At 43.0% G+C, this 25,110-nt stretch overlaps 1 protein-coding gene across 9 annotated transcripts in view; it reads right to left on the bottom strand.

Annotated features, from left to right (window-relative positions):
* ADAM22 (ADAM metallopeptidase domain 22) overlaps nt 1-25,110 on the bottom strand; it is a 175,290-nt gene that overhangs the window by 8,212 nt on the left and 141,968 nt on the right. For 6 of the 9 annotated variants that reach the window (XM_069959507.1, XM_069959503.1, XM_069959505.1 and 3 more), the window contains 6 exons: nt 21,640-21,745; nt 21,379-21,469; nt 16,123-16,140; nt 13,081-13,275; nt 10,171-10,271; nt 9,648-9,714 (listed from right to left, as the gene is read on the bottom strand). In XM_069959507.1, coding sequence (XP_069815608.1) covers nt 9,648-9,714; nt 10,171-10,271; nt 13,081-13,275; nt 16,123-16,140; nt 21,379-21,469; nt 21,640-21,745 — 578 coding nt within the window. The remainder of the gene's footprint in view (nt 1-9,647; nt 9,715-10,170; nt 10,272-13,080; nt 13,276-16,122; nt 16,141-21,378; nt 21,470-21,639; nt 21,746-25,110) is intronic. The other 3 variants (XM_069959504.1, XM_069959511.1, XM_069959508.1) reach the window with 2 other exon arrangements.

The raw sequence follows: 25,110 nt of genomic DNA, 5'->3' as shown, positions 1-25,110 counted from the left end.
CAATGTAACTATATACATTCACACCTAGGCCTTGGTGATTGGATTCCCGGATCCTTCTAGAAATCTCATGCCATGCTTCCGGACCAGTGGACATTGCAGTGAGGTGGATGATGGTTCCTCCAGGAAGAACATGCCATTAGTATGAGATGTCTGCTGCCCCAAGAATCCACAGCTATTAATGGTGACGGGTGGCATGCACCATAGCGTCAGTGACACGACATGGAGCGCTAGATCTAGAGTACAAAGCCAAACCCACAAAGAAGCAGGAAACGCATGGGAGGAGGTATCAAAACTAACGCACAGGAAAAGAGGAGGCGCTGCTTGTGGCAACCAATCAGGATGCTGCTTATGGCAACCAATCAGGGAGCTGCTTATGGCAACCAATCAGGAGGCTGCTTATGGCAACCAATCAGGAGGCTCCTTATGGCAACCAATCAGGGAGCTGCTTATGGCCACCAATCAGGACACTGCTTGTGGCAACCAATTAGGATGCTGCTTGTGGCAACCAATCAAGGCGCTGCTTATGGCAACCAATCAGGAGGCTGCTTATGGCAACCAATCAGGATGCCAGTTAGGGAGAGGACTGGGACTGGTTACTGGGGCAGCTCCTCCATTCTTTCCTTCTATTTTTGATAAACTTCCCCCCATGACTCCTGAGCCAGATGAATTGTCATCTACTGAAAGAAAAATACATCCCCAAACGAAAAAAATCTCTGTGGGGCGTGGACTCCGCAGGGATCCTGGGCGGATCAGGAAGCTTTAAGTTACTTTTTGTTTCTTAGTTACTATGTCGTCGTGGTTGTTTCTACCTTGTGTGACGCACCAGTGATCGCTTGATGTGCCAACCTCTATAGAGTATGAGGAGCTGGGTAGGTTGGCAGCAGGGATATATAGAAGTAAAGGTGATGTCCAACCAAATACTACTAACTATAGATGCCCCCTCACCTGAGACATTAAGGGATCCACATCACTATCCACAAGCTCATTGCTGCAGATGTGTCCAGCCTCACCTTTCCCTTAGATAAGTTAAGGGAAGGAATTTTCTCATATATTCAGTTTAATGATAAGATGAGAGTGGACACATCTGTAGATTTAAGACATTGGTGAAGATAGAGTGGTGGATCCAGAAGCTGCTGCAGATTAGAGATGAGCACACACTGGTGGCTGGAGAAGTTAGATGCCGCCCTAGGGAGTCCTGGAAAAACATGGATACAGCCTACAGCCTATGGCTGTATCCACCAGGACTAACTAGGGCGGCATCCAACTTCTTCAGCCATCGGTATTCAAATGCCAAAAGATCAGACTCCAGCTGCTCCAGTTGCGCTCATCAGGTGCTGTATGACTCTTACAACGTGTAGATATAGTACAGACAGTCTAAAAAAAGCGCCACTGCCACAAAACATTTTTTTAAGAAATCATCAGGGGTGGTGATAAGAGATGAGCGAACCGGACGAGGTTTAGGTTTGTATGAACCTAAACTATCGGCTTCTGATTCCCGCTGTCTGCCTGCTCCGGGATGGCACACAATTGCATTGGTGTATGCATAAAATATATATGTTAAACACAGTGTGAATACGGCCTAAAGCACATAATAAAGGTGGACTCCTTGGTTATGTTAGCTGTATATTGTGATCCTTCCGGCCTCCCCTAAGCTTCTAGCACAGAGATTCTCTACATTCGGCCTCCCCCTTTAGTCCCCTGATATCTACCTGCTCACATTGTGATCTCCTTCCCCTCTGACATGTATTTGGATGGACATCACCTTTAATCATCTACACCCACAGCTCCATGACCGATGGACATTTTTCATTTGAGGGGATTGATTTCTCCTTTAAGACAATCAGGTGTATACACTCACACCACCAGATATATACATAGGCAGACAAGCGTATACATGTACAGCAGAGCCGTAGATGCATACTGTATGTAGGTATGTATATATGCCAAGCTCCACCATAGCCATATACCGCAGGGTAATAAAGTGCTGGGTGCGTAATACCTAATATAGGGTCCGTCTGTGTTTTTATTCACATCTTCTACCCATATAGCTACATAATGTTCTCTTTTGTACCAAGGGTTAAAATACCTGCAGAAAGTGACAGGAGGAAGAGGAGAAGAGAGAAAGCAGAATATACTGAAAATACAAGACAAGCACAGAGAGAGAGGGGTGAGAATGGGAAGAAAGGGAGAGGTCAGGAGGCCGCGGCTACAGGGAGGTCAGGAGGCCGCGGCTACAGGGAGGTCAGGAGGCCACGCATACAGGGAGGTCAGGAGGCCGCGGCTACAGGGAGGTCAGGAGGCCACGCATACAGGGAGGTCAGGAGGCCACGGCTACAGGGAGGTCAGGAGGCCGCGGCTACAGGGAGGTCAGGAGGCCGCGGCTACAGGGAGGTTAGTGGGCCGGCTACAGGGAGGTCAGGAGGCCACGCATACAGGGAGGTCAGGAGGCCACGGATACAGGGAGGTCAGTGTGACGGCTACAGGGAGGTCAGGAGGCCACGGATACAGGGAGGTCAGGAGGCCGCGGCTACAGGGAGGTTAGTGGGCCGGCTACAGGGAGGTCAGGAGGCCACGCATACAGGGAGGTCAGGAGGCCACGGCTACAGGGAGGTCAGGAGGCCACGGATACAGGGAGGTCAGGAGGCCGCGGCTACAGGGAGGTTAGTGGGCCGGCTACAGGGAGGTCAGGAGGCCACGCATACAGGGAGGTCAGGAGGCCACGGATACAGGGAGGTCAGTGTGCCGGCTACAGGGAGGTCAGGAGGCCACGGATACAGGGAGGTCAGTGTGCCGGCTACAGGGAGGTCAAGAGGCTGTGGGTACAGGGAGGTCAGGAGGCCACGGATACAGGGAGGTCAGGAGGCCGCGGATACAGGGAGGTCAGGAGGCCGCGGCTACAGGGAGGTTAGTGGGCCGGCTACAGGGAGGTCAGGAGGCCACGCATACAGGGAGGTCAGGAGGCCACGGCTACAGGGAGGTCAGGAGGCCACGGATACAGGGAGGTCAGGAGGCCGCGGCTACAGGGAGGTTAGTGGGCCGGCTACAGGGAGGTCAGGAGGCCACGCATACAGGGAGGTCAGGAGGCCACGGATACAGGGAGGTCAGTGTGCCGGCTACAGGGAGGTCAGGAGGCCACGGATACAGGGAGGTCAGTGTGCCGGCTACAGGGAGGTCAAGAGGCTGTGGGTACAGGGAGGTCAGGAGGCCACGGATACAGGGAGGTCAGGAGGCCGCGGATACAGGGAGGTCAGGAGGCCGCGGCTACAGGGAGGTCAGGGTGCCACGGATACAGGGAGGTCAGGAGGCCACGGCTACAGGGAGGTCAGGAGGCCACGGCTACAGGAAGGTCAGGAGGCCGCGGCTACAGGGAGTTTACGGGGAACAGGGAGGTCAGGAGGCCGCGGTTACAGGGAGGTCAGGGGGCCACGGTTACAGGGAGGTCAGAAGGAAATGGATACAGGGAGGTAAGCAGCTACAGGTCGGTCAGCGTGCCGGCTACAGGGAGGTCAGGAGGCCACAGCTACAGGGAAGTCAGCGTGCCGGCTACATGGAGGTCAGGAGGCCACGGCTACAGGGAGGTCAGCATAGCGGCTACAGGGAGGTCAGCGTGCCGGCTACAGGGAGGTCAGCAGGCCACGGCTACAGGGAGGTCAGGAGGCCATGGCTATAGGGAGGTCAGCCGGCCGGCTACAGGGAGGTCAGCGGGCCATGGGTACCAGGAGGTCAGCAAGTCGGCTACTGGGAGGTCAGCTCTGTAGAGTGTCAGCTACAGAGAGGTCAGCGGGCCGCCTACAGGGAGGTCAGCGGGCCACCTACAGGGAGGTCAGTGGGCCACAGCTACAGGGTGGTCAGCAAGCCACAGCTAGAGGGAGGTCAGCAGGCCGGCTACAGGGAGGTCAGCGGGCCGGCTATAGGGTGGTCAGCAGGCCGGCTACAGGGAGGTCAGCAGGCCGGCTATAGGGTGGTCAGCAGGCCACGGCTACAGGGAGGTCAGGAGGCCATGGCTACAGGGAGGTCAGCCAGCCGGCTACAGGGAGGTCAGCGGGCCGGCTACAGGGAGGTCAGCGGTCCATGGCTACAGGGAGGTCAGCGGTCCATGGCTACAGGGAGGTCAGCGGGCCATGGCTACAGGGAGGTCAGCGGGCCATGGGTACCAGGAGGTCAGCAAGTCGGCTACTGGGAGGTCAGCTCTGTAGAGTGTCAGCTACAGAGAGGTCAGCAAGCCACAGCTAGAGGGAGGTCAGCAGGCCGGCTACAGGGAGGTCAGTGGGCCACAGCTACAGGGAGGTCAGCAGGCCGGCTACAGGGAGGTCAGCGGGCCGCCTACAGGGAGGTCAGTGGGCCACAGCTACAGGGAGGTCAGCAGGCCGGCTACAGGGAGGTCAGTGGGTCACAGCTACAGGGAGGTCAGCAGGCCGGCTACTGGGAGGTCAGTGGGCCACAGCTACAGGGAGGTCAGCAGGTCATGGCTACAGGGAGGTCAGTGTGTCGGCTACAGGGCTAGGCTAGGTATCAGTGCTGGGTTAGCAGACCTATGACTATCATGGGAGGAGGGCACCATCGACCATCCATCAGCAATGAATCCTAGGAATATGTGTGGCTGGTGATCAATGTTTTTTATGACAGGTCAGAACAAAGCGATCAGCAGAGGATCAGCAGTAGTGTATGCTCATCCACCAACCGATAACTATTACACAGGGCGAGATCGGTACATATACCGTGGTGTGTAGCCATATGTTCTGTCAGCCCCCTATATACATACCATATACATATAGAGTGATGTCTGCCAGCCCCTATATACATATCATATACATATAGAGTGGTGTGTAGCCATATGTTCTGTCAGCCCCCTATATACATACCATATCCATATACATATAGAGTGGTGTGTAGCCATATGTTCTGCCAGCCCCCTATATACATACCATATCCATATACATATAGTGTGGTGTGTAGCCATATGTCCTGCCAGCCCCCTATATACATACCATATACATATAGAGTGGTGTGTAGCCATATGTCCTGCCAGCCCCCTATATACATACCATATCCATATACATATAGAGTGGTGTGTAGCCATATGTTCTGCCAGCCCCCTATATACATATACCGTGGTGTGTAGCCATATGTTCTGTCAGCCCCCTATATACATACCATATCCATATACATATAGAGTGGTGTGTAGCCATATGTCCTGCCAGCCCCCTATATACATACCATATACATATAGAGTGGTGTGTAGCCATATGTCCTGCCAGCCCCCTATATACATACCATATACATATAGAGTGGTGTGTAGCCATATGTCCTGCCAGCCCCCTATATACATACCATATACATATAGAGTGGTGTGTAGCCATATGTCCTGCCAGCCCCCTATATACATACCATATACATATAGAGTAATGTGTAGCCATATGTCCTGCCAGCCCCCTATATACATACCATATACATATAGAGTAATGTGTAGCCATATGTCCTGCCAGCCCCCTATATACATACCATATACATATAGAGTAATGTGTAGCCATATAAGACATGGGCAGCAAGGACCTCTATCCTGTGCTGATTTTGCTACAATGTATCAGTTTTGATAGACAACAAAATCTGACATCCAGGGAGAGTTACTGCCTGACATCTCTTCATTTGGTTGTTCATTTTGTGTGTCCTCTATATATGTCCTCTATGTTACATTGTGTCCTCTATATCAGAGCTTCTCAAACTGTGAGGCGCCCCCTAGTTGTTGGCGAGGTCCAGCTTAGGAGGCAGTTCTCACAAAAGTGACCATAAACTGCATAATCCTTTCCCTGACTCCAACAATCTCTGCTTTAGGAACATTATTGTCTCATTTTATGTTAAACAGAGATTAGGAGACAAATAGAGGGTATACTACCATACCATAGATGGTGAGGCCCCAGCATGCTCTTGGTCAGTCTGGTGAGGCCCCAGCATGCTCTTGGTCAGTCTGGTGAGGCCCCAGCATGCTCTTGGTCAGTCTGGTGAGGCCCCAGCATGCTCTTGGTCAGTCTGGTGAGGCCCCAGCATGCTCTTGGTCAGTCTGGTGAGGCCCCAGCATGCTCTTGGTCAGTCTGGTGAGGCCCCAGCATGCTCTTGGTCAGTCTGGTGAGGCCCAGGCATCATTTTGTCTGTTGGGGCTCCAGAAGAAAAAGTTTGAGAAGCACTGCTCTATATGTTACATTGTGTCCTCTATTTGTCATTGTGTCCTCTATATGTTACATTATGTCCTCTATATGTTACATTGTGTCCTCTATATGTTACATTGTGTCCTCTATATGTTACATTGTGTCCTCTATATGTTACATTTTGTCCTCTATATGTTACATTGTGTCCTCTATACGTTACATTGTGTCCTCTATATGTTACATCGTGTCCTCTATCGTCACATCGTGTCCTCTATACGTCACATCGTGTTTTCTATACGTCACATCGTGTCCTCTATACGTCACATCGTGTCCTCTATACGTCACATCGTGTCCTCTATACGTCACATCGTGTCCTCTATACGTCACATCGTGTCCTCTATACGTCACATCGTGTCCTCTATACGTCACATCGTGTCCTCTATACGTCACATCGTGTCCTCTATACGTCACATCGTGTCCTCTATACGTCACATCGTGTCCTCTATACGTCACATCGTGTCCTCTATACGTCACATCGTGTTCTCTATACGTCACATCGTGTTCTCTATACGTTACATCGTGTTTTCTATACGTCACATCGTGTTCTCTATACGTCACATCGTGTTTTCTATACGTCACATCGTGTTCTCTATACGTCACATCATGTCCTCTATACGTCACATCGTGTCCTCTATACGTCACATCGTGTCCTCTATACGTCACATCGTGTCCTCTATACGTCACATCGTGTTCTCTATACGTCCCAGCGTGTTCTCTATACGTCACATCATGTTCTCTATACGTCACATCCCAGCGTGTTCTCTATACGTCACATCATGTTCTCTATACGTCACATCGTGTTCTCTATACGTCCCAGCGTGTTCTCTATACGTCACATCATGTTCTCTATACGTCACATCCCAGCGTGTTCTCTATACGTCACATCATGTTCTCTATACGTCACATCATGTTCTCTATACGTCACATCGTGTTCTCTATACGTCACATCATGTTCTCTATACGTCACATCGTGTTCTCTATACGTCACATCGTGTTCTCTATACGTCACATCGTGTTCTCTATACGTCACATCCCAGCGTGTTCTCTATACGTCACATCATGTTCTCTATACGTCACATCATGTTCTCTATACGTCACATCCCAGCGTGTTCTCTATACGTCACATCATGTTCTCTATACGTCACATCGTGTTCTCTATACGTCCCAGCGTGTTCTCTATACGTCACATCATGTCCTCTATACGTCACATCATGTTCTCTTTACGTCACATCATGTTCTCTATACGTCACATCATGTTCTCTTTACGTCACATCATGTTCTCTATACGTCACATCATGTTCTCTATACGTCACATCATGTCCTCTATACGTCACATCATGTCCTCTATACGTCACATCGTGTCCTCTATACGTCACATCGTGTTCTCTATACGTCACATCATGTTCTCTATACGTCACATCATGTTCTCTATACGTCACATCATGTTCTCTATACGTCACATCATGTTCTCTATACGTCACATCATGTTCTCTATACGTCACATCATGTTCTCTATACGTCACATCATGTTCTCTATACGTCACATCGTGTTCTCTATACGTCACATCATGTTCTCTATACGTCACATCGTGTTCTCTATACGTCACATCGTGTTCTCTATACGTCACATCGTGTTCTCTATACGTCCCAGCGTGTTCTCTATACGTCACATCATGTCCTCTATACGTCACATCATGTTCTCTATACGTCACATCGTGTCCTCTATACGTCACATCGTGTTCTCTATACGTCACATCATGTTCTCTATACGTCACATCATGTTCTCTATACGTCACATCATGTTCTCTATACGTCCCAGCGTGTTCTCTATACGTCACATCGTGTTCTCTATACGTCACATCGTGTTCTCTATACGTCACATCATGTCCTCTATACGTCACATCATGTTCTCTATACGTCACATCATGTTCTCTATACGTCACATCATGTTCTCTATACGTCACATCATGTTCTCTATACGTCACATCATGTTCTCTCTCTAGATATGTCGGTTATAATAAATCACTGACGACTGTTTAACAAATTAGACTCAAAAGTTGACCGGTCCGTATAAAGGGGTCTTCCTATCTCAAGTTGTTATTCCCTGTCCAAGCTGATGGTGGGGCGGGGGGTCCGACACACAGGACCCTGGGTACAGGGATACAACTGTATCTAGAATGAATGATGTGCACTGTGCTCCTCTATGAGTCCAGGGCTCGGAAACGTTTGGTGCCCCCCCATTAAGAATACATTGAGTGTGGTGAGCACTTTGTATTACATTCATGAGACTGTGGGGGTCCTGGTGGTCAGACCTTCACCGATCCTATAAATATGAGATAGAAAGACTCCTTCGAGACCCAAAATACTCTGCAACTTACATTTTTAACCTATTTAAATTAAAAAAACCCTAAGTGTTGTTCAATGATATATATTCACTTATCCCCAATATATTCCATGCTCTAACCCTCTAGTATTCTAATAATATCAACCCCCTATATGAGAGGCAATACCAGCCCCGCTGCACGCACTGACAGGCTAGGTGCATAGTGATGCCACTATGATACGGAGACCAGTGTAGTGTTATGAATAGTACCATATACTAACTTATACACTTTCTATGCACCAGTTCTGGATTCTGTCCGGACTGATGGCAAAAAATACCAGAATTTCCATCGTTCAGTATAAGAATAAGCAGAAGGGATCTGGTAAGAAGGGAGAGAAGCATCGGGATGGCCTGTCGCTGACTGTGGGCTGCCACTGACAGCAGCCTGTACTCTGCCTATGGTGACACAGACCACAGATGGGGTGCAATACACTTTCTTGTCCTTGCATCGCACGGCATAACACATCAGTGACTGTCAGGTGACCCGCATGCATGAAGGGCAATGAAACATTGTATTTTCCTGAGGTTGCCCAGATCTTCACATATAAGCCAGGATTCAGCTACTGGCAGGAAGTTGTGCGATTTGTAGATCAGGAATGGCTGAAAAGCCAAAAGTGAACATCCATCTTTTACCACCAAGTTATTTTTAGGCCTCACATTCTGCAATGATTATTACATCTTCTTTATAGCGGTCAGAGCTCTGTTCCATCATACAAAGCTCCAGATCATTTGCATAGGTATAAGATGAAAGCATCCAGGCTGCACAAAGCCGCCACTAGAGGGAGCTCACTGCATACTGATTTATTACAGAGCTGAATGCCAAGACTGTATGCAGAAAGCTCCCTAGCTCCCCCTTATGGCGGCCATGTGCAACAATCATCTTTGCATTTAGCCCTGAATCGGAAAAGACTGAGCTCTGATACTATAATAATATAAGAAAAAATTATTCTGCAAAGAATGTCTGACCTAGATGAAAATAAAGAGATGGTGTGCGGACGAGTGGACGTTCACTTGAAGCCCCATAGACTCTCCAAGGCTTGAGGCCTAGCAGCTATACTCACTCAGTAGAGTTTGACCGTGGTCTGAATCTCTTCCCTCTTAGTTTTTTCTTGCTGCTGCTTATGTTACCTGTAAGATAGTAAAATACAATGGGCCACATTTATTAAACCTGTCTAAGTGTAAACTTAGACTAGACAGACTGTAAATGTATCGGATCAGGCTGTTTGATAAATTTGTTGCACTTAAAGACTGTCTAGTTTTTTGGTGCAAAGTTTCCACGACCTATGACTTAGCTTGAAGTCTGCCAGAATTCTCGGCCAGACTCAGGGGCGTGTCTTGGTGCACAGTAGGCCACGCCCCATTTTCTCAGTGTCTGAAAGTGGTGGAAAAGTGTCTAAAATGCAGAATAAATGTGGAGAAAAGTCCCGAGCAGCACCTTTTCAGCCAAATTTCTTTCCGAAACACATCAGTAAATCTGTGCCAATACTGTCATGCTGGGATCCCTGACATTGCCAGGACACTGATGCAGGACTTATAGGAAAGGTTTCTAACCATCCATTGTTGGATTTGCGGAGCCATACTTACCTTGCCAGGAGTTACTTCTTGGCCGTCCGTTCTCACAAACGTCGGAGCTGTGTTTAGTGTCCGGGATCCTTTCGCTCCACGAGTGGGACAGACCATTGGACCTAGGAAGAGAACAGACGCAACTGAATCCTCCAGCTGCAGTAAAGCGAGGATGTGTCTGTAGTGCTGGACAAACAACATGGAGGAAAGTGTCAGATTAATGACAACGGAAAACGAGACTGAATACCTGTGATGATCTAGACAGGAACAGGGAGATGAGCTACCACCACCTTAAAGGGAATTTCCTAGGTCTTAGCTTTTTTTTTTTTTACATATGTATTCAAATGCAAAGTGCTACACTTCAATGTCAGAGCCGACCTATGGGCAAAAATGGAGCTGATTCTAACCCCAGAAGAGATGGAAAAGGACAGGACAGGGCTTCCTAGAACTCTCTAGTATTAACTCCCCCCCCCCCCACACACACACAGCCTGTAAAAGATTGTAGGGCAAATTTGGAACATCTCCCATTCATAACTCCATATAAAACTATATAGCGTGCGCTTAGCTCCTGAGCCAGCTCTATATGCAATGACCACCAGGCTGCCTTAAAAATGCATATTGGTTGTTCTTAAGCTTTTGATATGTTAAGCTTTGATGGGTCAGGGTCTGGGTGCTGAGACCTCCCTTGATTGCTACAATGAGCTAAGTGCTCTTTTCCCTGTCTCTTTTCTTGCTACAGTAGATGGGCTCCATGGATCTCCTATAGGGCTACAGGGAGAGATGTGCAGAGCTGCGTGCTTCTTCCCACTCATTCTAGAAATCTGGGGGGAGGTCTCAGTACCTGGACCACAATTAATCAAAACTTTCGATATGTCTTTATGACTGGTCAAAGGTTTTTTTGTTTTTTTTTTAATGACCGGGACACTTCATACTCCCCCTCTAGAGGCAGAAAGAAGTGTAAGAAGTCCAGTCCCTAAAGTTTCAAAAAATATTTCACATGTCAGAAGTTTAGACTGGTGGGGTCCAGGTGCTCAGACCATCACAGATTTACAAAAGTAAGGGATTAAGGGCTGTAGTACATGTCTCGATCAGTAATGTAAACTTGCTAGATCAGCGCTTTATTCAGCCTATTACATGACTCAACGATCATGTAGCAAGGACTGAATTTCAGGCTTCTGCCCACAGCCACGAGAACTTCCGAGTCGGTCTCTGAAGTGACAGGCCGCTCAGCCAATCACTGGCCATGGCCTCTTATTTTAGGGGCTGGTTCTGCAGAACAGGAAGATACCAAATATCGGGACATGTAGCCATGTGTCACTATTACATGTAGCAATGCGCAGTAGGCGGACAATGATTTTAGGTTAAGAGCAAAAGATGCGATCAGCCGATAATCGGGTCCTCGGGTGATGGTTGTTTATATAACATGTAGCACAAATCTGCAGAATCGGCCTGATTTTTCAGATTATCGCTCCATGTAATAGGGCCCTAAAGTGATGGCCTGAGTACTGTGCCCTCTCAGCTCTCCTGGGGTTAGCAATGTGCAAAATATTCATACTCCTTCTGCTGACTTCTCAGCAAAGCTCAACCAAGCCAGAAGGTTTTTTAGCATTGGCAGGTTGTCAGAGCCTGGACGATCAACAAACTCCTGGCAGCTCCCTATGATGGCAGTGGGTAGTGGGACACTATAATGGGGCGCTACACCTAGAAGCAGGTGAAGAAAATGTAGAAAAACTTACCTTTATGTAAGACTCTCGCTGCCTAGTAGAAAGCTGGGGAAGGAGCTATGTTCTCCTAAGGCCGGAGAGGACAGGGCCTGGTAAGTGGCCAGGACATAGGTTTTCTTGGGGTGTGAGAAGGTCCAGTAGGACCTTCTGCCCAATGTGAAAATACTAATGCTATAAGTGATAGGTGATAGATGGGGGCCCTGTTGCAAATTTGCATTGCAACTAGTATTCCAAGCCTACAGGGACCTGCTAGGCCCCTCCATGCCTTTTATACTGATTTAGGGTGCCAGTCTTAAAGGGGTACTCTGACTAAAATATTTTTCTTTCAAATCAACTGGTTTCAGAAAGTTATATAGATTAGTAATTTATCACTATATAAGAATCTCCAGGTTTCCAGTACTTATCAGCTGATGTATGTCCTGCAGTAAGTGGTGTATTCTACAGTGCTCTCTGCTGCCACCTTTGTCCATGTCAGGAACTGTTCAGAGCAGGAGAGGTTTTCTATGGGGATTTGCTGCTGCTCTGGACAGTTCCTGATATGGACAGAGGTGGCAGCAGAGAGCACTGTGTCAGACTGGAGAAAACACACCACTTCCTGAAGGAAATACAGCAGCTGATAAGTACTGGAAGACTGGAGATTTTTATATAGAAGAATAAATTAAAAATCTATATAACTTTCTAAAAAACAGCTGATTTGAATGAAAATGTTTTTTGCTGGAGTGCCCCTTTAATCTTATTCACAAGCTGTTGTCAACCACAGAGATGTATTGAAAGTAGGGAGAGTCATTGTATCATGCAATGATGAATCCAACCAGTTAATCAAGTTTAGTATAAGACTTACAACAATTGTTTGCCTTGACTTCAAAGGAGCAAGATGATGGTCAGGCCCAAGTGAGCAATGATAGTACCTAACCTGAATATGAGGCCAAGATATCTCCAACCGATGGTCCTCCAGCTGCTGCAAAACTACAACCCCCAGCATGTCATTCCAAGACATGCTGGAAGTTGTAGTTTTGCAACAGGTTGGGGATTACTGGCATAAAGGGGCAATTTAAAGGGAACAATCAAATTTTGGCATCTGACACCCCCCCCCCCCCCCCCCCCTAAACAATAGGAATAAAGCTACGGCCCCTTTGAAGTCAAGTTCTAATGGATTTCCTTTATCACTTATTCCACAAAGAAGAAAATAATTAAAAAGGAATCAAACCTTCTGCAAAACAATGAAATGTTCTGACTAATGGAATAATGTGGGATGGAACAGGCAGAAATCTGAAAATGCGACAGAATAGCAGACCTCTTCTTAGAACTAGATCCTGAGTTTGAGCTGACTCCGGGAGGCAAGTCGCTATAAAAGGAGTCGACATCTCCAGCCTTTTTTACATAATCTCCCTGGGGTATTTGTCTAAAGCATAATAGATATCGTAAAGTCAGAAAACAAGACAAACGCACATAGAAACGACACAGACAGAAAAGCATTAGTTCAGAGGGGGAGGGGGGGCATGGATGGTGGAACGCTATGGGACACAAGTCATCATCACATCGTGGCGTCCCGGGCACGGACAGCGGATATGAATGGACTCTAGCCGAATAGAAGACACTGACCGAACTCAGGAAGGCGAAATAACAGTATACTCAATATGCACATACATACGGACGTCTGCAGAATGGGACTACAAAGAGGCCTGATGGGTATAAGAAGGGAATGTTGTTGGGTAGGTGGAAATATATTAAATTATGTGACCGCCTATCCTAACACACTCACGGTCCGTGGTATCTAGATGTATATATAACACTAATGGAGCTTCCAGGAGGGGGTTCTGTTTGTTTCACCTTCTCACCCAGCGCTTGTGTGCTATGCAGGAGGTTTTCACTCTTCTGCCAGGGGCTGATTTAGGAAACCCCCACCTAGCTCAGTACACACTATAAGTGATATACTCCACCATAGACATTTATAAGGGTATTCCCCCCATATTTATAGGGGTATTCCCACCATATTGAAAGGGGTAGTCCGACCATATTCACAGGGGTATTCCCACCATAGACATTTATAGGGGTAAATGAGCAAAAGGAAGGTCAGCTCACCAAATGCAGTGTATGTGTGCCGCTGTAAATCCCCAAGTTTGGAGCACGTTGAGCAGTATTGCGGGCCGTCTCCTGTATGTAGGCTTCAATGAAGAAAATAGTGGCTCCCAGCTCCGTAAAAATATATAAACTTTATTGGACGTGAATCTTAAAAAAACAAACAACTATTAAAAACATCAGCGCTGACGCGTTGCGAGGTTCACCCTCTAAGTCATGGTCGGCGCTGATGTTTTTATTAGTTGTTTGTTTGTTTTTTTAAGATGCACGTCCAATAAAGTTTATATATTTTTACGGAGCTGGGAGCCACTATTTTCTTCATTGAAGCCATTTATAGGGGTATTCCCACCATATTTATAGGGGTATTACCACAATATTTATAGGGGTATTACCACAATATTTATAGGGGTATTCCCATCAGAGATATTTATAGGGGTATTCCCATCAGAGATATTTATAGGGGTATTCCCATCAGAGATATTTATAGGGGTATTCCCACCATAAACATTTATAGGGGTATTCCCACCAGAGATATTTAAATGGATATTCCCACAATATTTATTGGGGTATTCCAACCATATTTATAGGGGTATTCCCTCCACAGACATTTATAGGGGTATTTCCACAGGTGATACATGGGCCTGGGTGCGGTCATACTGTCTGGGATATATATATATGGGGACAGGTGATACATGGGCCTGGGTGCCGCCATACTGTCTGGGATATATATATGGGGACAGGTGATACATGGGCCTGGGTGCGGTCATACTTTCTGGGATATATATATATATATATGGGGACAGGTGATACATGGGCCTGGGTCCGGTCATACTGTCTGGGATATATATATATGGGGACAGGTGATACATGGGCCTGGGTGCCGCCATACTGTCTGGGATATATATATATACATATGGGGACAGCTGATACATGGACCTGGGTGCTGCCATACTGTCTGGGATATATATACATATGTGGACAGGTCATACATGTACCTGGGTGCTGCCATACTGTCTGGGATATATATACATATGGGGATAGGTGATACATGGACCTGGGTGCCGCCATGCTGTCTGGGATATATATACATATGGGGATAGCTGATACATGGACCTGGGTGCGGCCATACTGTGTGAGATATATATATATATATATATATATATATATGGGGACAGCTGATACATGGACCTGGGTGTTGCCATACTGTCTGGCATATATACATATGGGGACAGGTCATACATGGACCTGGGTGCCGCCATACTGTCTGGGATATATATATACATATGGGGACAGGTGATACATGGACCTGGGTGCTGCCATACTGTCTGGGATATATATATATGGGGACAGCTGATACATGGACCTGGGTGGCGCCATGCTGTCTGGGATATATATATATACATATGGGGACAGGTCATACATGGACCTGGGTGCCGCCAAGCTGTCTGGGATATATATATATACATATGGGGATAGGCCATACATGGACCTGGGTGCCGCCAAGCTGTCTGGGATATATATACATATGGGGACAGGTCATACATGGACCTGGGTGCCGCCATGCTGTCTGGGATATATATACATATGGGGATACATTTACCGTTAGCTCGGGGGTGCAGGTCCTCATGTACATATCATAGTAATACACAAAGCACAAGGAGACAATGTCTGACCATAAACGGCTTTATAGAACAGCTTTTACTACTTCTTACAGACAAACATTGAGACGTGAATTTTAGACCACGATCTGTCATAAACTGGAGCAGCTTAGGGGATGTAGCAGAGCTGAGTTTGTCATTTCCCTTGCCATGGGGTTGACATGCAGTGGGGAGTTATCACATGCAGTTTATATTGTCCCATCCAGCAATCTGAGCTCTGCTACATCTGCTGCATACGGTGAGATGGAGCAGTGACAGGGCGGTGCAGTATATCTTATAGTTAGAAGTATCCTAAAATGAGCGCTAGGATCTGAGAAGCAAAATCTGTCTAAAATAAAAACAAATGGGTGAAGACGCCTCAGGGGATGACTACTCGTCTCTGGCTGAACGGACATTAGGAACCAATCACCATGGAAGAGTATGGGACACAGAAATGGAGAGTATGAAGAAAGGAAACAACAGTAAAGTGGTGTGAGTGATGGCAGGTGGTGCAATGCTCAGGCAGCACTTACCTCTCTCGCCGATAGTTTCTTTTCATGTCAAAGGAAAAACAAATCATTACTGAAACATCATGTCTGACTAAAGGAAACAAAAACTACTAAGACATTCTATAAAAAATACTATGAAAATACAGTAAAAAGCCAGCATCACTAGTGCTTTTCCTCCTCCACCCCTGATGCTGCCCGGGGGCCGGGGGAAATATCTACACATAATGATTCAGCCTAGTACTCTACTTAGTGATGCTATTTTATTTTTTTTAATATGTGCCATTTAACTGAATGGAATAAATAAAAGGGTGATTACAGATCATCGGGGGTCATTCAGGCAATACTAAATATATGCAGTTACATTCCGGGCCGTCCTACAGCAGCACAACATGGGGTTAAGGCCCCAAGGATAATCAAAAAGAGACAGATTAATCCCCATAGAAAACCTCTCCTGCTCTGGAAAGTTTCTGACATAGACAGAGGTGGCAGCAGAGAGCACTGTGTCAGACTGGAGAGAATACACCACTTCCTGTAGGACATACAGCAGCTGATAAGTACTGGGAGACTTTTATTTTTATATAGAAGTAATTTACACATCTGTATAACTTTCTGGTAACAGTTGATTTGGAAAATATCTTTTTGCTTGAGTTCCCCTTTAAGTATCTTCTCTATAAAGCTAATCACCAGACCAGGAACCAGTGTGTCAGTTATCTACAAGCACTTTCATACTGGGAGCCGTATCCTAGAGACCTGGGTGACTATTTTTATTACCTGGACGGTTTCTTTATGAGAAAAAAAAACACACTGCTACCTCTAAAGCCAAGTTGGTTTATGTTCCATTGGATGAATCTGAAGTCATTTCCGCCTATATCTGTCAGTTATTACAAGCTGGACAACAGAGGAATGATGGCAATACTAGAGGAATTATGGTAATACTAGAGGAATGATGGTACTACTAGAGGAATTATGGTAATACTAGAGGAATTATGGTAATACTAGAGGAATTATGGTAATACTAGAGAAATAATGGTCATACTAGAGAAATAATGGTCATACTAGAGAAATAATGGTAATACTAGAGAAATAATGGTAATACTAGAGGAATTATGGTAATACTAGAGGAGTTATGGTAATACTAGAGGAATTATGGTAATTCTAGAGGAATTATGGTAATACTAGAGGAGTTATGGTAATACTAGAGGAGTTATGGTACTACTAGAGGAATGATGGTACTACTAGAGGAATTATGGTACTACTAGAGGAATTATGGTAATACTAGAGAAATAATGGTAATACTAGAGGAATTATGGTAATACTAGAGGAATGATGGTAATACTAGAGGAGTTATGGTAATACTAGAGGAGTTATGGTAATACTAGAGGAATGATGGTAATACTAGAGGAATTATGGTAATACTAGAGAAATAATGGTAATACTAGAGGAATAATGGTAATACTAGAAGAATGATAGTTATACTAGAGGAATGATGGTAATACTAGAGGAGTTATGGTAATACTAGAGGAGTTATGGTAATACTAGAGGATCAATGGTAATACTAGAGGAATGATGGTAATACTAGATGAATTATAGTAATACTAGAGGATCAATGGTAATACTAGATGAATTATGGTAATACTAGAGGAGTTATGGTAATACTAGAGGAACAATGGTAATACTAGATGAATTATGGTAATACTAGAGGATCAATGGTAATACTAGAGGAATGATGGTAATACTAGATGAATTATGGTAATACTAGAGGAGTTATGGTAATACTAGAGGAGTTATAGTAATAGTAGAGGAATTATGGCTATTACTAGAGGAACAATGGTAATACTAGAGGAATTATGGTAATACTAAAGGAATTATGGTAATACTAGAAGAATTGTGGTAATACTAGAGGAATGATGGTAATACTAGAGGAATTATGGTAATACTAAAGGAATTATGGTAATACTAGAGGAATTGTGGTAATACTAGAGGAATTATGGTAATACTAGAGGAATTATGGTAATACTAAAGGAATTATGGTAATACTAGAGGAATTGTGGTAATACTAGAGGAATGATGGAATACTAGAGGAATTATGGTAATACTAGAGGAATTATGGAATACTAGAGGATCAGTGGTAATACTAGAGGAACAATGGAATACTAGAGGAATTATGGTAATACTAGAGGATCAATGGTAATACTAGAGGAGTTATAGTAATACTAGAGGATCAATGGTAATACTAGAGAAATTATGGTAATACTAGAGGAATTATGGTAATACTAGAGGAATGATGGTAATACTAGAGGAATTATGGTAATACTAGAGGATCAGTGGTAATACTAGAGGATCAGTGGTAATACTAGATGAATTAGGGTAATACTAGAGGAATGATGGTAATACTAGAGGAATGATGGTAATACTAGAGGAGTTATGGTAATACTAGAGGAGTTATGGTAATACTAGAGGAATGATGGTAATACTAGAGGAATTATGGTAATACTAGAGGAATTATGGTAATACTAGAGGAGTTATGGTAATACTAGAGGAGTTATGGTAATACTAGAGGAATGATGGTAATACTAGAGGAGTTATGGTAATACTAGAGAAATAATGGTAATACTAGAGGAATGATGGTAATACTAGAGGATCAATGGTAATACTAGAGGAATGATGGTACTACTAGAGGAATTATGGTAATACTAGAGAAATAATGGTAATACTAGAGGAATTATGGTAATACTAGAGGAGTTATGGTAATACTAGAGGAATTATGGTAATACTAGAGGAGTTATGGTAATACTAGAGGAATGATGGTACTACTAGAGGAATTATGGTAATACTAGAGGAATTATGGTAATACTAGAGAAATAATGGTAATACTAGAGGAATTATGGTAATACTAGAGGAGTTATGGTAATACTAGAGGAATGATGGTAATACTAGAGGATCAGTGGTAATACTAGAGGAATGATGGTACTACTAGAGGAATTATGGTAATACTAGAGGTGTTATGGTAATACTAGAGGAGTTATGGTAATACTAGAGGTGTTATGGTAATACTAGAGGAGTTATGGTAATACTAGAGGAGTTATGGTAATACTAGAGGTGTTATGGTAATACTAGAGGTGTTATGGTAATACTAGAGGTGTTATGGTAATACTAGAGGAATGATGGTAATAATAGATGAATTATGGTAATACTAGAGGATCAATGGTAATACTAGAGGATCAATGGTAATACTAGAGGAATTATGGTAATACTAGAGGAGTTATAGTAATACTAGAGGATCAATGGTAATACTAGAGAAATTATGGTAATACTAGAGGAATTATGGTAATACTAGAGAAATTATGGTAATACTAGATGAATTATGGTAATACTAGAGGAGTTATGGTAATACTAGAGGATCAATGGTAATACTAGAGGAATTATGGTAATACTAGAGGAGTTATAGTAATACTAGAGGATCAATGGTAATACTAGAGGAGTTATGGTAATACTAGAGAAATTATGGTAATACTAGAGGAATGATGGTAATACTAGAGGATCAGTGGTAATACTAGAGGAATGATGGTACTACTAGAGGAATTATGGTAATACTAGAGAAATAATGGTAATACTAGAGGAATGATGGTAATACTAGAGGAATGATGATAATACTAGAGGTGTTATGGTAATACTAGAGGTGTTATGGTAATACTAGAGGAGTTATGGTAATACTAGAGGTGTTATGGTAATACTAGAGGAGTTATGGTAATACTAGAGGAGTTATGGTAATACTAGAGGTGTTATGGTAATACTAGAGGTGTTATGGTAATACTAGAGGTGTTATGGTAATACTAGAGGAATGATGGTAATAATAGATGAATTATGGTAATACTAGATGAATTATGGTAATACTAGAGGATCAATGGTAATACTAGAGGATCAATGGTAATACTAGAGGAATTATGGTAATACTAGAGGAGTTATAGTAATACTAGAGGATCAATGGTAATACTAGAGAAATTATGGTAATACTAGAGGAATTATTGTAATACTAGAGGAATGATGGTAATACTAGAGAAATTATGGTAATACTAGATGAATTATGGTAATACTAGAGGAGTTATGGTAATACTAGAGGATCAATGGTAATACTAGAGGAATTATAGTAATACTAGAGGAGTTATAGTAATACTAGAGGATCAATGGTAATACTAGAGGAGTTATGGTAATACTAGAGAAATTATGGTAATACTAGATGAATTATGGTAATACTAGAGGAGTTATAGTAATACTAGAGGATCAATGGTAATACTAGAGAAATTATGGTAATACTAGAGAAATTATGGTACTACTAGAGAAAATAGGGTAATACTAGAGAAAATAGGGTAATACTAGAGGAATTATGGTAATACTAGAGGAATGATGGTAATACTAGAGAAATTATGGTAATACTAGAGAAAATAGGGTAATACTAGAGGAATTATGGTAATACTATGCTCTAGTTGGCTTCATCTATCCTCCTGTGCTTTGTGCTGTTGTAGGACAATCAGGAAAACCAAATTTTAAAACCAAATTATAAATCCAGTGGTTCCTGGTGATCACATTATAGGGTGGATACGTAGGTGCTTAACTGATTTATTACTGATTAACCCTGCTTGTACCAAGGGCGCCATTAACCATGTATTGTCCTGTCTACCGACTCCAGGAAATTAAAATTTCGATAGGTAAAGTTTCATTTTTCTTCCCATAAAACAGATTTTTTTGCATGCAACTTCTCTGGACTTGTATACAGCCCAGTCATATCTGTAATAGAGATAGAGCAGACAAGTTGCACAAAATATTTTGGTCATGTGACTAGGATGAGACTTGCGGTCATGTGACCAAAGTCATTGTGTGGCCCTGGCCTTATAGGAATGTGGCACAGAAGACAAGAGGGGCGCTGTTGCTGGGAGAAAGCGGCCATGTTTCTCTACCCCTACATAGTTATAGCCAAGCTGAATGGGGTATACACCCTATCTGTGGTGACTGTAATGGCCGCCCTAAGGTTTATCACATAGGAGGTGGTCAGGATATACTTAGGGTGCTTTACACAGACAGATTTATCTGACAGATTTTGGAAGCCAAAGCCAGGAATGGATTTGAAAAGAGGATAGATCCCAGTCTTTCCTTTATGACCTGATCCCTGTTTATAGTCTGTTCCTGGTTTTGGCTTCAAAGATCTGTCAGATAAATCTGTCTGTGTAAACGCACCATGAGAGAAGAACGGACATGTAAGCTACATGCAGCACAGGCACTTACTTGTAACCCCAAGCTGTAATTCCTAACACCAAGACCAACACTAGCATGGTACCAGCAATGGCTCCTATGATAATGTTTGTACTAACAATTCCTGGAAGAGAAGCAGATGTGAGATCAGAGGCTGGGGAGGTGGCGATGTATATATCACACACACACACACACACATATATATATAATCACATGGCGGTGATAGAACATACATAACAGTATATAACAGGATATACATGGGACAATGAGGACCTGGGCCGTGCACATACTGACCGTCATTGGGCTTTATTTCCCTTTTCTGCTGGAAAGGATAGTAAGTGCTGCAGTCGTCGCCGCTATAGTCCTCATCACAGACGCACTTCAGTTCATTGCTACAAATCTGCAAGTGGACGAGATAAAAATGTTACATCAGCTTTATATCAGAGCATTACATGGCGGATATGTGGAGACCAGCTGCTATGATGCCTCCTACACACTGCCCACGCACACACGAGGGGATCCTGCTCTACTATAGAAGCAGCAGCCTATAGGACATTACAGAGCTGCACTGAGCAGTGTAATCTATTGATACAACATAGAGGACACTGAGGTAATCTGCCAATACAGCAAAGAGGACATTACAGAACTGCACTGAGAAGTGTAATGAGTCAATCCAGCATAGAGGACATTACAGAGCTGCACTGAGCAGTGTAATCTGTCAATCACGTATAGAGGACATTAAAGAGCTGCACTGAGCAGTGTAATGTGTCAATCCACCATAGAAGACATTACAGAGCTGCACTGAGCAGTGTAATCTGTCAATCCAGCATAGAGGACATTACAGAGCTGCACTGAGCAGTGTAATCTGTAATCAGGTAATAGCCTGTCTTCTCTCACAAGAAACATAGAAACATAGAAGATTGTCGGCAGAAAAAGACCACTGGGTCCATCTAGTCCGCCCTTTTAGTATTTTCTTCCTTATTATCTTAGGATAGATATATGTCTATCCCAGGCGTGTTTAAATTCTGTTATTGTAGATTTACCAACCACCTCTGCTGGAAGTTTGTTCCAGGTATCTACTACTCTTTCAGTAAAATAATATTTTCTTACATTGCTTCTGATCTTTCCCCCAGTAACCTCTCACTGTGTCCTCTTGTTCTTGAGCTCATTTTTTTACTAAAAACACTTCCCTCCTGAACCTTATTTAGTCCCTTAACATACTTAAAGGTTTCAATCATGTCCCCCCTTTCCCGTCTTTCCTCCAGACTATACAGATTCAAATCCTTCAGTCTTTCCTGATATGGTTTATGCCTCACACCTTCCACCATTTTTGTAGCTCGTCTTTGGACCTGTTCTATTTTATCAATGTCCTTTTTTAGGTGCGGTCTCCAGAACTGGACACAGTATTCCAGATGTGGCCTCACCAGAGCTCTATACAGCGGGATCACAATCTCCCTCTTCCTACTGGTTATACCTCTAGCTATACACCCCACCATACCATTATATATATATACACCCCAGCATACCATTTTATATATATATATATATATATATATATATATATATATATATACACCCCAGCATACGATTTGCTTTCCCCACCGCCTGGTTGCACTGGTGACTCATTTTAAGGCTGTCTGATATCACTACCCCTAAATCCTTCTCTTCTGAAGTCTTTTCCAACACAGTACTGCCGATATGATACTCGGATAGAGGATTCCTCCTCCCCAAGTGCATTATTTTACATTTGGAAACGTTGAACTTCAATTTCCACTGTTTGGACCACGTATCTAGCAAAGCTAAATCATTTTCCATATTACTGACACCTCCAGGAATATCCACCCTATTGCACACTTTTGTGTCGTCAGCAAACAGACAAACTTTACCTACCAAACCTTCTCCTATGTCACTTACAAACATATTAAAAAGAATAGGACCCAGAACAGACCCTTGTGGCCGCCATGTGTAACCAGTCTCTGCTCGGAATATTCACCATTACCAACAACCCTCTGATATCTCTCCTTCAGCCAACCAGAGGAATTGATCCATTTTTGCTGGGTGAAGTTTAGGGAAGGGAAAGGAGCCTGATATTAGGAGAAATGGGCATTTTTCTCTGATAAGATATACTACAAAGTTTCTTACAGCCGCGGCTCTCATCACTACTACTGTAACAAGCGGGGGGGGGGGGGGGGGGGGCACTTGTGCGTCCATCACATGTGCAGGACTGATTTTTATCCAATGGAAAAAAATCTTAAAAGAACTAAAACGCAAAGTATATTACAAATCTGCAAAATGTTTAATAAAAACATGAGAGCGTCGGCCGGGCAGTGACTCGGGTGGTCGGCAGCTGGAAGTGAGAACGGGACGTGGTGGGCCCGAGCTGAAGGGGGGAGGTAGGACCACCCTTTAAGTAGCTATCTCAGAAGTCTGCCTTTGTGCTTCTGTGTGATGGAGGTATATAGTATACAGTATATAGTAGGTATACACACACACACACACACACATATACACATAAATATATATATACAGTATATAGTAGGTATACACACACACACACATACACATAAATATATATATATATATATAGTATATAGTAGTTATACATACACACACACACATATATATATATACACACACAGTATATAGTAGGTATACACACACATACACATAAATATATATATAGTATATAGTAGTTATACACACATACACATATATATATATACAGTATATAGTAGCTATACACACACATACATATATACAGTATATAGTAGTTATACACACACACACACACACATACATATATACAGTATATAGTAGTTATACACACACACACACATATATATATATATATAGTATATAGTAGTTATACACACACACATATATATATACAGTATATAGTAGGTATACACACACACACATACACATAAATATATATATATATATATATACAGTATATAGTAGTTATACACACACACACATAAATATATATATATACAGTATATAGTAGTTATACACACACACACATAAATATATATATATACAGTATATAGTAGTTATACACACACACACATAAATATATATATATACAGTATATAGTAGTTATACACACACACACACATAAATATATATATATACAGTATATAGTAGTTATACACACACACATAAATATATATATATATACAGTATATAGTAGCTATACACACACATGCATATATACAGTATATAGTAGTTATACACACACATAAATATATATATACAGTATATAGTAGTTATACACAGACACATACACATATACAGTATATACAGTATATAGTAGTTATACACAAACACACATAAATATATATACAGTATATAGTAGTTATACACACACACACATAAATATATATATACAGTATATAGTAGTTATACACACACACATAAATATATATATATATACAGTATATAGTAGTTATACATATATATATATATATATATATATATATACAGTATAAAGTAGTTATACACACACACACATAAATATATATATACAGTATATAGTAGTTATACACACACACATATATAAATATATATATATACAGTATATAGTAGTTACACACACACACACATATATAGTAGTTATACACACACATACACATATATATACACAGTATATAGTAGTTATACACACACACATACACAGAAATATATATATATATATATATATATATATATATATATATATATACATATAAATACACAGTATATAGTAGTTATACACACACATAC

Source organism: Dendropsophus ebraccatus, chromosome 2, assembly GCF_027789765.1.
Source record: "Dendropsophus ebraccatus isolate aDenEbr1 chromosome 2, aDenEbr1.pat, whole genome shotgun sequence".
Lineage (NCBI taxonomy): Eukaryota > Metazoa > Chordata > Amphibia > Anura > Hylidae > Dendropsophus > Dendropsophus ebraccatus.
The sequence above is the reverse complement of the archived record's forward strand: the minus strand, read 5'-3'. Positions and strand labels throughout refer to the sequence as shown.